Source organism: Amphiura filiformis, chromosome 19, assembly GCF_039555335.1.
Source record: "Amphiura filiformis chromosome 19, Afil_fr2py, whole genome shotgun sequence".
Lineage (NCBI taxonomy): Eukaryota > Metazoa > Echinodermata > Ophiuroidea > Amphilepidida > Amphiuridae > Amphiura > Amphiura filiformis.
Genome location: NC_092646.1, coordinates 40,298,031 through 40,314,193, shown reverse-complemented (window position 1 = coordinate 40,314,193; position 16,163 = coordinate 40,298,031). Strand labels below are relative to the sequence as shown.

Genomic DNA, 16,163 nt, shown 5'->3' with positions numbered 1-16,163 from the left:
AACTGAAGCCTCCGAAACACAAATCGCTTGAATTGCCAATTCTAAAAAATAACTCCAATTTCTGCGAAACTTGGCTGGGCGGTTCCTTTCATCAAGTAGTATTTGTACATGAAGTTAGACATTCAAATTATTTTAGGAACCCAATTAAAACTTAAAAAATATGTTTAAGGTTTGGAAATTTCCATTGTAAATGACACTTGATGTTAAAAATTTTCAAAACTGCAATTACAAACATAGCAAAACATGGTATAAAATTTAACTTATATCTGTTGACTTACTTTGGAATGGGATTTCACATGTATTCCAGCTTTCATGTCATAATTTTCTGAGGTTATGTAAAATACATTTTTTCTTAGATTTTAACCAAAATGTTATGGAAATGTCAAATTTTTATTAGAAATCAAAAGGTTTAAGCCTTGAAACATTATTTTACTGGAATTTAAGTTGCTTCTATGCATGATTTCAGTAAACAGAAACATATTTAAGTGGTTTGAAATTTTGACCCAAAAAATCAAAAGTTACACCCTTTACTGTGAAAATGACCATATATGATAAAAGAACTTTATTTCGCTAGCAATTTAATTTTGATAATTTGGCTAGCGCCTTCAATCGTTAAATTAAGGGGTATAGTCCATACAAGATCCCGTCCAACAATTTTTCTTAAACTTCGTACCAATTAACTTTCATCGATATACTTCGAATATCTAAAATAAAAAAGAGGGGTCACCGAGTTCGTTTTTGAGAAATAACCATTTTAAAAAGGCTGTTTTGGGGGAAAATTAGTACAGGCGTCTATGGAAAAATGGAAAATTTAGACACATTTTCGATTATAACAAAAAAACTACCCCAACAATTTTGCCGATTTTTTGATATAATATGCGCACTGATAGGATGTTTCATTAAAGCTAATAAAAATGGGGGTCACCGAGTTACTTTTTTCACAATTTGAGCAGAAATGGCATATTTTTTGGTTCAAAATACCAGTGCGATATCATAGCGCGTCACTCGCGAAAACTTGTCGCAGCTCATACGCGCTTTTATAAATTGTCCGCGTATGCAGGTGATATCGCAAACACCTGCAATATGACAGTGGGGTGATTTTCTTCGGTTTTATTAACCCTTTTGATTCCAAAGTATCCATTAAGTTATATAGTTTCACTCAATATTAGGTTCTTCAAAAATCAAAGCCAGCAAACAAAATGAGATATTTTACATGAATCTGTCATTTCAAATTGAATTTAATTTGAACTTTGTCAATACTGCCGTTTTTTCTCGTTGTTTTGCATATAGCAAAAATACTTGTAGGCCTACCTATGACAACTTTAATGACTTATCCTTCACTTCTATGCAATTTATAAACAATGTTAATTTTTTGCAGGCTATCACTGAATAGGCCTTTAATTATTAACTTAAATATTAGCGGATCCCGTTATTTATCATGTTTAGAATGATAATTCATATTAATATTACTCAAATATCATCTCATTTTAGGCATGTACCCAGCAAACACAAAACATTTTCGACATCATTCGCAAAGGTTAGAAAAGGTTGCAAACGTTTAAATGTCGGGTTATTTAAAGGGTTATAAAGGGTATAAAACGTTTTCAAAACACTCAAAAACGTTATACTGCAAACATTCTAACACTGAAATAACATTATGTTATTTTAGTATTGACAAAATATGTGGCAAACTATTTGCAAAACATGTTTTTACAATAACACTTTGAAAACACTTTAGAAATATTATTGCAGTGTGTTTTCATACAAAACGTATTAAAACGTTTTCATAGCCTTTATATAATCCGACATTTAATTTACTTAAATCAAAACCCAAATGTTTAAAACGTTGTAACGGTTTTTTTCAAGTTGTGTTTGCTGGGACAACTTGGTTCGATCTACTTATCATTCTCGTTTTATCATTAAGTTATAAAGTCAGTTGCACGCGAAGTAAGTCAGATGTGAAAATAGACATTTTATAAAAAAATTAAATTGACTTCATGTGATATATATTTCAAATTATAAAATTTTACCTTAAAATATTATTGAAATAATTTCATTATATTAATAATCAGTAAAATAAGAAACTACTTTATAATAAATAAGTTATATAATACTAGTTAATAAGACAAATAAAAAAGGCCGTTTGATATCACCCCTTTTATATATTTTTTCGTAGGCCTACTGTGCCTGTTTAAACAAAACAAAATATAGATCTAATTTTATTTATATATTTATTTACGTATTATTGATTTCCTCTTACCCAACCTTTACCAAAATTGAGTTAAATTGTGTTACATTACATTATGAAGTTACACTTTATAGGTAACCAAATGAGAGATGTGTAACACTAATACCATTTAATTACATCATAATTTTCTTTTCCATGAAATAATAAATTTTTGGATTTCTGAAATGGGCTTGCCCTAGTCTAATTAGGCCTAGGTCTATATATTTTGTTATCTTGGTTATTATTTTATCTTTCTTTTCCCTCATTATTTAATTTTGTCTTCCTTCTTTCTTACCTTTCCTTCTTCTGTCTTTGTTTTGTTTTCGTTTCCTTTCTTCTTTTCATTCTTTCTCACTTCTTTCTGTGATCTGTCGTTGTTATTTATTTGATTGATTACATTAATTTTTTCAGTTTCCTTTATTGTTAAATTTTCTGTTATTTCACTGTCTTTCTTTGTTTATCTTCCTTTTATTCCTTCGATTTTCTTTCTTTCTTCCTTTTATTAGTTTTCTTTCTTTTTTTTCTTTCTTTTTTCTTTCTTTCTTTCTTTCTTTCTTTCATTCTTTCCTTCTTTCTTTCTTTCACTCCTGAATTTTTTTTCTTTATTTATTTCTTTAGTTATTTCTTTCCTTCTTTTATTCTTTGTAACTTATCTTTCTTTCTTTTACAAAAATCATTGGTAAATGGCGATGAAAACACGGTACTCTCGCGAAGCTGAACTTCTTACCAGCGCCTGGCGCACACTCCACGCAGTTTTTAGTTTGTGTGCGCTGCGTGGCGGCAAGAACTCTTGCGGACAAGATTTCACAGAAATTTCAGTTAAAAACGTTTGCGTACTAGACGCATGGATTATACCCCTTAAATTGCCGCTAAATAGTTCATTTATAATGGTGTTACAATAGCAAGAGGATACAAATTCGTGAATTTAAATTGCCATAAAAAGATGAGCTCTTGCCAATTCGCCAAATTAAGTTGCCGTGAAATTTAAGTGTTTTACAGTATGCATCAATATTGCACTCATGGAGTAAGTGAGCTGGTTCTGATATCTAACTATAATTCAAACACTGACACTACTGTAAAAGTCAATATTTTCGCGATTTTGAAGATTTTGTCAATTGCGCGAGAATTAAATTTCGCGGTTTTGATATTGATACAATAGAAACCTAATGCAAAAGGTTATTTTCGCGATTTTTTTGTCCACTCGCGAAATTTGCGAAAATAAAAACCTCGCAAAAATTTCCACTTTCACAGTATGCTTTGAGATGTTCATTATGTTGAAAGTGCTCAGAGCAATATTAACATTTCCATAAACAAATCATTTGAGTGTTAATTTTAGCTCTCAGATATGGATCCTTTTAGTTAATTTTTAGCCAAACAAATGAGGTAAAAACTGCTATGTCATTGCAGCGACTATATCAGTCTGTTGATTGGCTCAATTATGATATTGAAGACAGCGAGATATTAAAGCCATAATAAGATCGGGGGGCACTCAACTTAAATTTTGGTAGGGGCGTGCGGCACGGAGCGCCGAACTTAGGGAACTAAGAACTGATTTTCGGGCAAAATAGGTTCTTAAAGAACTGAAATTAGGGTCAAATTATAGGCTGTTGATCTGAAAATTTCTAAATTATTTCCAAATTTGAGCTTGAAGAGCTACAATTGTCAGAGTTTGAGGCACAAAGAACTGGAGCAGATCCAAATGTGGGGTTTAAGGAACTGCCGGAGAGCCTGAAAAAGGGACCCTTGACCGCCGCACATACCCGTACCACCTTAACATGTGAGTGCCCCCCGGAATAAGATCTACTAATATTTTGATTTAAAAATTTCTTGAAAAATTGGTATATTGACGGGTCCGCTTTAAAATTCTCAGTGGAACACCCTTACCAAAACCAAACTTGAGTACCCCCAAGCAATTCAGCACCTTTAAAGGCTTCGATTTTTGCAGGGTAGTTCATAAAATAACATCATATGGAAAGGTTTGTATAAAAAACCATTTATGCACAGTTTCCACCTCGATACACCTGCGCACACATTTAACCAAGCAGTGAATTGTCTCTACACAGTCTTTGATTACACTACACGGTTGAGTTCATAGCATCGTAAGAGCTGTGTGAGCTTCTAGCTGGAAAATAGGCCTTTGTGATTGGTTTTTGTCAAAACCTCAAGTGTTCCCTTCATCCATCAGAAATTTTTTTATATTGAACGAAAACTAACACTTCCCCCTAAAAACACTTTTTCTCATTAGGTCAACAAATAACACAATTCAATGTTTATTTTTATAGCACTTGAGGCGAATTTGGTAAATCTGTTGAAAACAAGTAAACGACCTTTCCAGCACAATTTTTGACCAAAATGTAGGTTTTAAAAGTCAAAACCTCAAGTGTTCCTTCCAATATTTTTCAAATTTTATGTCATTAAATGAAAGAGCACACTTATATTGTCCATATATTAGCCTCATTAGAATTAGCAATGGCTGGTTCTCTTTAAATTGCAAATCCTGTGCAAAAACTTACTATTTTCGCCTGTTTTGTAATACGGTTGTAAATTCAATGAACTATGGCTTTGAATGCAAATCTTGTGCAAAAAGTTACTATTTTCGCCTGTTTTGTAACACGGTTGTAAATTCAATGAACTATGACTTTGCTAAAGAGCGCTTACAAATTGATATGTTACAATTGTATAACAGTTGGAATTTGAAAAACAATTGAGGGCATCCATGTCAGCAAATGTAAATTATTAAAACAAATGCGGTAACCGATTTGAACACAAGATTGAGGCTGAAATCCCAGGGGTACTTCTGGTGATCCAAACTTGATTCAGATTGTTGCTAGGGGTGTAAATTCACGGTTATTTGTCTAACCGTTTAAACGGACCACAATCCAGTCGGTTAACCATGTAAACGTAAAAAAAATTTAATAAAAAAAGTCAATTTTTTTCTTCTTTTATGTTTAAGGGATCTGGAATGAGCGTTTATTGCGTTTCGACAGTATTTTTTGTGGGACATGAGAGCACCTCAGACCTATCGAATTGCATTCTGAATACGAAGCATGTCTTTCTAATATCAAATAATTTTCATTTTTGAAAATCACAATATAATACAAATTTTATGACAAATTATAAAAATTTGATATTTTCAAATTTTGATAAATTATGTAACAGTCCTCGAAGTAAATTATATAAATCTAATGACATATTCTTAAAGTGTATGTAGCTGGGAGGAAAAGCCGACGGTCAATTGAAAATTTTGACCTTTCATATTGAAGATATGGATTTTTTCCCAAAAGACCTATTTTTTTTTTGGTGTTTTGGGAAAAAAATCCATATCTTCAATACTGAAAAGGTCAAAATTTTCAATTGATCGTCGGCTTTTCATCCCACCTACATACACTTTTAGTATAAATCATCAGATTTATAAAGTTTACTTCGAGTACTGTTAAATATCAAAAATATCAATTTTCAATGATTTGCCATAAAATGTGTATTAAATTGCGAATTTCAAAAAATCAAAATTATTTGATATCAGATGGACATTATTCGTATTCAGAATGCAATTCGATATGTCTGATGTGCTCTAATGTCCCACAATAAATACTGTCCAAACGTTCATACCCCAGCCCTTAAACGGTTAGCGATTTTTCTAAACTGATAGTGCATTTAACGGGCGGTTACACATGAAACGTTTAAATGTAGACACCCTTATATACTGCTGAAACATGTACATACTGGTATTGATGAAGTAGCTATCTACTTCTGATACTGGTATTGATGAAGTAGCTATCTACTGCTGATACTGGTATTGATGAAGTAGCTATATACTACTGATACATAGGCCTACTGGTATTGATGAAGTAGCTATATCTACTGCTGATACTGGTATTGATGAAGTAGCTATCTACTGTACTGCTGATGTTTAAACTGTGTTTAAACGGTTAGCGATTTTTCTAAACTGATAGTGCATTTAACGGGCAGTTACACATGAAACGTTTAAATGTAGACACCCTTATATACTGCTGATACATGTACATACTGGTATTGATGAAGTAGCTATCTACTTCTGATACTGGTATTGATGAAGTAGCTATCTACTGCTGATACTGGTATAGATGAAGTAGCTATCTACCTTCGATACTGGTATTGATGAAGTAGCTATCTACTGCTGATACTGGTATAGATGAAGTACGGTAGCTATCTACCTTCGATACTGGTATTGATGAAGTAGCTATCTACTGCCAATACTGGTATTGATTGATCCAAACTTGATTGTTGCATTTCAAATCATGCGCAGATATGAAGGTATGAGACCGGCTGGGATACTGGGAAATATGTTTGACGTGATTTGGTACATATACAAAACTATCACTTAATTGTGACTTGCCAATAATGTAAAATAACAATGTCCAGTTTAAGACATAACCACAGGTTTAATATATAAAGAGCCATCTATGGGGTTATACAAGCGCATTAATATTAATTCCATAACCATCCACATATTTCTCTTTTATATATTTTTTTTCCATTTCAGGACATGGCCTCGGACTTTCCTAACTGCATATTTGTTAAAGTAGATGTAGATGAGTTTGAGGTGAGTGAGTACCATTATAGCAGACTTGGGGTGATTCCCGGGAGGCAATTGCATCATTACATCATGTAGAATACATGCATGCATGTGCAGTGCATTATATCATGTAGTATTTTGTAGTACCCCCGCATAGTACCTGGCATGTAAGGGTTAATTTACTAATTTGAATTTTTAAGAGATTTTAGATTATATTTATTTATTCACTAGAATTTTATACAAGTATTAGTTCACCTGTTAATGCATATTGATATTTGCTTAAAAGGGCATTTCGTGATCCACAGCCTCATCCCCCACTTTTCTCAAAAAAGTTGAGATTTTTATATCACTGGAAACCTCTGGCTACATAATGTTTATGTACAAAATATTTCTTGCAGATAAAAATTCGTTTAGCAAAGATATCGTGAAATTTGAATTTCGTTCTGGTGCACCGAACGAAATTACAACGCATTGTCTATGGAGCAGTGTAATACACATAATCATGCATAACTCATGAACGCATAAAATCGGAATCATCTGAAATTTTGGGAATAGGTTTTTTTCGTGGATATCTAATGAAAAATGATATAAATACTCCTTTAAGTGGGAGGAATCTAATTTGAAATTTTCAGTTCATGACACCTGAATCATTTTGAAAATATTTCAAATAAAAATGAAATGTAAATGAATGAATAAAGCAATTAGTTTTAAACAAATAAAGTACCAGAAATAAACAATATAAACGGTTGTGCTAAATAAAGCCAATTTTATTTAGCACTTATTGCCATGGCAACATAATGCTTCTGTGCCTTTCCAATTAGAGGTTTTAAAAGTAAATATCACAAAGTGAGAACCTGACCTGTATTACACATGACTGTGTGCTTTTCCAGTTAAAATCCCCCCCCTATGGAAGACTTGACCTGAATCTGCCACACAGGGAGTGTGAATTTTAAATGGCATCGCCCATTTAGATCATCACATTTAAAATGCGCACTCCCTGTGTGACAGATTAAGGTCATTATCTTCCATCAGGGTTGTATAATGAATTTGAATATCAGGCCCAAGGCATGATGGCATGACTTTGCACATTTAATATTATAATTAAAATAATCATAATGCTACTTGAAAGGTTAAGAAAAATAATATACTGGTCACTATAGGCAACAAAAAACAAAAACAAGCCTATTCTGGTGGCTGATGCAGTGGCATAGGCAAGGGGGGCAGCTGCCCCTGTGAGAAGTCTTGCCCCCCCATACACTGTGGGATGCCTTGTAATTTTTTTTGTCTATTTTTGACTATTTTCATCAAAATTTGCGCCCCCCCCCCCCACGAAAAAGTCCTGGCTATGCCACTGGGCTGGCGAACTTGCCACATACCTGGTGTCTAATAAACTCCTGGTCGGTCAGGATTTTTATAAACACAATTCTAGAAGAGGCAAAATGACCCCGTAAAGTCACTGAAAGCTTGAAGAAATCCGCTGAAAATTACTAGAAGATAATCCACACAAAATTAGAGCCATGCACAAGTGAACTGGTGAAAAGGGGTCTCTGAAAGTAGCTGGTCTAGACATTTTTACAGGACAGTGTAGCCAACAAACAATCTGGTGTATCGAGACTGACTATAACAAGGTCTTTTGTTATGGATCATCACCCCTTACCTTTTCCAGATGAACCACAGAGAGTGGTTTTGATTTTTTGGGGGGTCCTGCTGAGATTTGAACACAGGACCTCTGACATCAAAGCTGCTCCTCCTTTTCTTTGATAATCTATGGTAAAACTCAACATTGTCAACTGATACAATGTATTTTTTATTGTTTTTATTTAATTTCCAATGTAGGACATTGCTGAGGAACAAGGAATCAACTGCATGCCTACATTTGTTTTCTTCAGGAAAGGTGAAAAGGTTAGTAAAATTTAAGACACTTGAGGCCAAATAACAAAACAATAAAACATTTAAATTTTAGCATCAATATATAGGGACCGATCTTTATGTACCCTATACTTTATCTCTACTCCCATTCCAGAAAAATACAGCACTATATCCAGCCTCAGTGGCAGTTGAGATTGGATTAAGCACTTCCTTTCTCTTGACCCAAAGGCTGACAGTAAAATTGTTAACTTGATTGTTGGGAGTGACCTTTTTTTTCCTTTCTTTATCATCTTTCTGTTGATTTTAACAGTTTCCCTCGTTGGAAGGGGCTTCAAATTTAGAGCTTTTACTCAAATCACTGGCATACAGACACACAATAAAAGATCTGCATAGATGTGTGTGCAAAGCCTCCCCCAACTCAACACAAAAGTTGGTAACAATGACCAAATAGTGCGGAAAAGGGGTATTTTTTTTACCAGTAGAGAGGACTGCAAAATTGGCAAAAATGGAGTATTTAATTTGCACTGGCCGCAAAATTTGACTGTGAAATAAGCAAAATAGGGGTATTTAATTTGCACTGTTCGAGAAATTTGGATAAAAGGGGCATTCGGGAAAATACAGTAATTTTATGTCAATATTTTAAAAGTGTCATTGAAAAGGGGTTTTTGAAATTCTAGTTATTGGAAAGGGGCGTTTGAAATTCAAGTTATTACAAACCACAAAAAAAAGTTGTTTTTGGACAAATTTTGTCTTTGATTTTGCATAAACTAGGAGGTAAATTTGATGAAAAAAAATTGCAAAGGGGGTCTCTGAAAGATTTGGTAACTCTCATGGTTATCAACTTTTGTGTTGAGTTTGGGGTGAAAAGCAGCTGCCTCAATATATTGACCATGGCCATTTATTACGACCATTAGGGCGCCCTCAATTTAAAGCTATTTTTAAAAGGCTTACTGATATTAGCTGTACCTACAATCTAAGTACAATAACATTTAAACCTAGATTTTACACTTACTGTGTGCCATACATACTCATGACACTACTGATATAGGTACAGCTGAGCTTACGTGATATCAGTAGGTCTTAATTTGAGGACCCTATAGGTGACCCGATAGACGGTAAATGGCTGTGTGATATCACCGACTTGCCAAGGCCGAAAATGGTGTAGTGGTAGTTATTAATTGCTTTGGATTTTTAACTGGCAACACGAAAAATGGTGTAGTGGTATACCGTAGAATTCCGTCTACAAGCATATATGCCTGTAAACGAGGTTTTTTTTTGACGAAAGGCAAATATCCTCCCCCAAAACATGACAATAGATTATTTTTACAATAACACATGTTTGTACCAGTGCCTGTATCAGTATATAGTTGTTCACACTCCAAATAATGTTAGTGTGGGAGCGTCTGCCTCTCATCTCTTTCATAAAAAAAAACCCTCGTTTAGAGGCATATGCTTGTACATATAGACGGAATTCTATGGTATGTGTAGTTGTTGTTTGTTTGATTTTTAACGGGTCTTTCCCATCTTCAATTTTTCATTACAGATTGAAGTATTTTCAGGTGCCAACGACAAAAAACTGAAGGAGAAGATAAAGGAATTAGCCAGCAAGTGATGTATGTCAACCTTGAGATCAATATACCTTGGGTCTGAAGACCAGCGTAATTATAGTCCGACGTCTTTGGGACATTTTTTCTCTGCGACTGGTGCATCAGCGGCAAAACTAAGCTAATCACTTGAGTGGAAAATCTCGGCCGAAATCTGACAATTGCAGTAGTGAACTGAACATGTGATATCTGTGACAACAGAAAATGTCCGGAAAAATGTCGGACTATATACTGGTCTAGCTTTACCTTACTCGAGAAGTCTAGCTTTGAATGTGCTCACCGATAGCTTCACATTTGAGGCTAGAGTCCAAAGCTATCAAAATCTAGTAATTATAACCAACAGCCAATCACAACAGGTGATCACATCAAAAATGTTGTTGAAATTGCACTTCAACTCCATTTAGACTGTTGATATTAGGCAACCTCTGTTCTGTAAAACAAAGTTGCTCATCAAAATTACTATCCACCCAATTAAACATCAACAGAATATTTAACATGCATTGCAAAGAAAATGTCAATGTTGATCTGATCTACCGAAAAATGATAGCTTAGGTTTCTAGCCTCAAAGGCATAACTGTTGTGTACAATTTGAAGCTGGAGTTCTCGAGTAAGCTTCATCTTCTTCTTCTGTTACACAAAGTGGAATATGGGTGGTGCGATGTTTTCTTTTGTACATAGACATGACTGTGACTCCTTTTATATGTGTAAAGTGTGAAATAATGATCAAAGACTATTAATAATTTAGTCATAGGTAGCTAATAAGTAGATAGGAATTCATAATAAGTTATAAGACTTCTACGAGTACGCCATTCATTATCACAGTACCGGTGCAGCCGGTCCCTATGTAAGTGGATGAGCTTTCGTCAGATGTATCTCTGACTTCATCAGTCCTGATAGTCGGAGACACATCTGACGAAAGCTGAACCACTCACACAGGGACCTACAGGAGTGATGAAGTCAGAGACACATCTGACAAAAGCTGAACCACTCACAGGGACCTACAGGAGTGATGAAGTCAGACACACATCTGACAAAAGCTGAACCACTCACAGGGACCTACAGGAGTGATGAAGTCAGAGACATATCTGACGAAAGCTGAACCACTCACACAGGGACCTACAGGAGTGATGAAGTCAGAGAGACATCTCAGTGACGAAAGCTCGCAACCATTCGCACAGGGACCTGCAGCTCTAGGACTATGAAGTCAGAGACACATCTGATGTGAATGCGGCTACTAACACAGGGATGGGCTACACCAGCACTGTGATAAACAACAGCGTAAATCTATAGAAATACAGTAACTTATATGGGTGGCTAGTTGGCAAATTGTAAATGTGCTGTATTGAAATTAGTTTTGACTTGCCGGTTCATTTGACATGATGCTATCAAACCAAAATGAGTTGAGAGCTGCTAAAATTGCAGACTTCTTACAAGACATAAAGTATTCATCAGTGTCTGTGGTGTTACTGTCACTCAGTTGTTACAGAGCGGACATTTTAAGTACGGGCACAGGCACTAGTTAGTGTCTTAGGCTGCGATCACATAGAAGTATACGGTATTCGCTATATGATATACGCTCATTCGACCAGGCCGCGAACTCATCCTGATCGAATGAGTGTATATCATATAGTGAATACCGTATATTTCTATGTGATTGCAGCCTTAGTGAGTTATTTACTTATCTGTTTGAAAAACATCTCATGTGCAATTTTTATGAAATAATTTAAGTGTTTTTTAGTTGGGCCTTTTGTAAAAAGGTGTTTTATGTGTACATAAAGTCTATGGAAATACTGGCTGTTATATTAGCAGTGGCAAGTTTCTGGTAACCAGTAAACCTGATATAATTATGGGCAAGAAGTTAATTGGAAAAAAAAAGATTTGCTCAAAAAATGTAAATGTCAGAATAGAATCTGTGTGTCTAATTCATCAAAATGACCACACACAAAAGTCGTTAAATGATATTTAATTTTCATGATTATGCGAAAACAAATTCATCTTGATTTTGACATCATTTTAATCAGTGCCCACTCTGCCAGTGTTCATTTGCTTGAGGATTAAATGATACAATCTGCAATTATAGCTGCCTTGACAAAATACTGCACCATAGAACCAGTTCAATATTTAAACATATTGGGCACAGTTTGTCCACTCTGAAGTACAAAGTGACAACGCGCGCATATGCAGCGCGTAAACAGTGCGCAGTGCCTCGTCTCTGCTGCAGGTATGCGTGCCTTCAAAGTAGGCAAAATGTGTGCGTCCGCGTCAGTACTTTGTGCTTCAGAGTAGACTGACTGTACATGCATTGATTTGTATCTCGTATTCAGTAAAAGATGACAACATCAGAAGGCAATCAATGAATAGGTCATTATCAATATTGACTTAGGGCAGCTATAATTTCAGTTCCAGCACTTTAATCATGAGGCAGCATTATTTCTTTGCCACAAGGGTGACATTACCTCACCTATAGAGCAAAATATTCATGTTTGAATGGTGGTACCAATGTCAGCCTTTTAGTTATAGGATGCATCAGAGAAGATGTATAAGTAAGAGGGTTAACAGAATTATATACTAGAGTCTAGAGATAATCCCCTTTGAGGACATGATGTACAGAGGTGAAGCTAGCACACTACATACTTCATGGGTCAGGTGCTAACCTAGTGCAGTATTGTGCTTTAGTCCATGAAGGACTTTTATGCCAGGGTCCCGATATCGATTGATTGGTAATATAAAGTGCAGGGAAGTAAAGGTCTACAAGAAGAAGCAGCATTATGGTCAAAACAAAATGACACATGTATGAAAGCCATTACATGTATATATAGTGTATATTAAACTACATGTAGAATAATGTACTGTGAAAAATTATATTGTGAGAAAAGTGTATGATTGTAACAGTAAACAATAATTAATGATGACAATCTGTAGATATATTCGTCTCAGTGACAATCAAATAACATTGAGTATTTGTACCACAGAATGTCTTAATGCTAAGATATGTTAGAAGTATTTGGTTTAGGTAAGGGAATTAAGAAGTTGAAACAACTTTTATATCAGTATTGAATACCAGTACAGAGTACACCATAGTGACTTACAAAGGTAATAGCCAGGGTTTCAAGTTCTAGGTCATGTTATGTCACAACGCAGTATGACATGGCAATTAAGAGCCAGTTACTCTTTCCATACATTCCAGAACATTCCAGGCACACCACAGCGGTTTAAATGTGTAAGTGAGAATTCTATTTAAAAATGTAAATCATGGTAGAAGCCTATTCAAGACATTTTCCCACTCCCTCCTGGAAGATTTTTGTTAAAATTTGAAATAGGGGCATTTCTAAGAGCAGAACCATTAATTTCTAATGATTAAATTTAATTTTAACAATAATTGCTCAGAGGCATTTCTGAGAATGGAACCTTTAATTTCTGATGAGTCTGAAAAGAGTTGCTCACATGTAGTTAAAAAATTAATAATAATTCCCCATTATGGTGCATAAGTAAATTTTGTACAAAACAAACTGGTACACATATGTATTAATTTGTAATTAAATCAAAAACTGAAATAAAATGTGCAACTCGCTATACTACGTTGCATCTGGAAATAACAGACTTCTTCAGGCATCTGTCCGATTGTGACTTAATTGTAATGTATTATGCTCAGCGCAATACAACCTCTGAGCCTCATCTCCAATTTTGTCGAAAATTTAATTTTGGTACCCACATTTATAGAAAAAGTAGGCTTTCCAGTGATACCAGAAGACTTCTGTCCATTTCTGACCCTAATAAAGCCACAGAGTACATGTAGTGAGAAATATAAAGTATAGCCTAAAATTATCTCCAACATGCCCAATTCGCTAGTGCTACAGACTGGGACATGTGTGTATGGATAAAGCCCAATGTATAGTTTGTATTGTAGTTTTTTTGGATTTAATTGAGCTTCATCATTATGTGTCTTTGTGTTCCCTCAGGGCTATGTATAAAATGATTTGCACTGGCTGGGCTACCTTGATAAAACATAACTTTTAAAAGCATTAAAAAAAGGAATTAAACACATTTTATTGCAAGTGTAGTGTCATTGCATACAGCATTACAAAGCTGATATTATCTGAGACTGAAACAAAAAGAATGAGTTCGCGGCACTGTCAATCAAACTCCCCATGACCCTTGATTGGTTAGTAGCGTGTAAAAGGAAGTTACATTCATATGGTGCTTCATCGATAAAAAGGAATCACAGAAAATGGTGACAAAATTACAGTTCTTTTGAGGCCAGTCGAGAGTGCAGATCCGTCGGAAGACGCTTTTCAATATGGAATAAATGCTAACCTCATCGTGACATCATCCAAGCAGCAAAGTTCATTTCACATTGAAAAAGCGTTATCCGACGGATCTGCAGTTGACCATTCTGTTTACAAGGCAAATAGCAAGTTTTCTAGGCATTGTTGACATGGTGCCTTCTGGAAAAATCCAAACATTTTGCCTTTCTAGAATATCCTGATGCCCTGAGGAATATTACGAGGTCCATAGCAAGATATATGTGATGCGATCAAGCAAAATCAGTTGGAACTCGGAAATATTACATTTTCATATAGGATAGTAAAAAACGTTTACAAAGCTGCATTCCAGTTCTAAAGATGTGAGCAATTATAGGCTTTCCGAAACAAGAGGAATCAAAAGGAAATATTTCCTGATTGGTTATATCTCAAAATCAATATTTCTGAGTTCCGACTGATTTTGCTTGATCGGATCATTTCGATTTTTCACAATACCAGCGTACATAACTGATGCAAAGTTATTAATCAAACATCATAATAACATCACTATTGAGCCAAATCTAAACAGGCTAAAATGGACATTACAGCAGTAAAGTAAGAAATCATACCGTGCACAAAATAATATGGTATTGGTTACCTCAAGTTTGGTAGTGACGTACATGCATTGGTAGTGCGTGCAAATTTAAATGGGCAAAGCATATGTGACACGATCAAGGGAAATGAGTCGGATGTCGCTAATATTGATTTTGAGATATTGGCAAAGAAAGTGTTAAAATTCTTTTGTTTTATAGTGTTTTCAGCTATTGATAAATTGACTTAACTTCACAAAGAAAAGTCGTATCAAATGGGGTTTTCAGTATCTGAAAGCACTAAATGTCCTCTTTAGAAACATGTGTAAAACTCATTTTTGACCAGGGCTATATGTGACTCATTCCCCTTGATCATGTCACATATATGTGCGCATACAAGGGCGGTTTGTTGGTATGCTTGCAATGCAACCGCTCAATGCAACCGCAAAAAGACTTTGATGTCACTACCAAACTTGAAGCGAACCAGTGCTAAAATAGTGTGAAATAGTACTGTTGTCATTGTCTCGCATATTCCCTCACTTGATGGATATCAATAACCTAAATGCCTATGTGTGTATTTCATGTAACGGGCAATTGGATTGGGATGCACATATGGTGTATGGTGTGATACGCGAAGGTTAAGTGTAGTATTCTAGTAATACCCATAGACCTTGTAAAATTTGAATACCAAAGAATTAGAATAGTGAATAAGTTTCGATCATTGTGTTTTCATGTGCGTTTAATTATGTGTCCATGTAGGAATAATTTTAGCACTAATTGTTTTTTTGGAAAAACATTAAAATGTGTTCTTGTACATCATGCACTTTGAGTATTGTACAGGATGTCTCTAATGAAAATATGCCAAGTGGTTTGGAGGACATAACTTGGAAATTGGAATGAAATTTATACCATACAGATAATGTACACTTCGGGCTTTAAAAATATACATGAAATTGTACATGTATTTCATGCTTGCTAGTGTGTGAGCCAGGGGTTGGATTGTATCGGGGGAGTGGACAAAGCTGCACTTTTAGCATACATATATGTAGGTAGTTGACATCATGGGTTACACAAAAA

General features: G+C 34.9%; 1 protein-coding gene across 2 annotated transcripts in view; it reads left to right on the top strand.

The window, feature by feature from the left end:
* LOC140141296 (uncharacterized) overlaps positions 1 to 13,855 on the top strand; it is a 62,361-nt gene extending 48,506 nt beyond the window's left edge. Inside the window, exons 3-6 of one of the 2 annotated variants that reach the window (XR_011857392.1) lie at positions 6,750 to 6,809; positions 8,619 to 8,684; positions 10,195 to 11,786; positions 11,922 to 13,855. Coding sequence is in view for 1 of the 2 variants with exons in the window: in XM_072163122.1 (XP_072019223.1) it covers positions 6,750 to 6,809; positions 8,619 to 8,684; positions 10,195 to 10,263 (195 nt within the window). In the remaining variant the exon portion in view is untranslated. Of the gene's footprint in view, positions 1 to 6,749; positions 6,810 to 8,618; positions 8,685 to 10,194 lie in introns of both variants that reach the window. The other variant, XM_072163122.1, reaches the window with a different exon arrangement.
* The last annotated feature ends 2,308 nt before the right edge of the window (positions 13,856 to 16,163 follow it).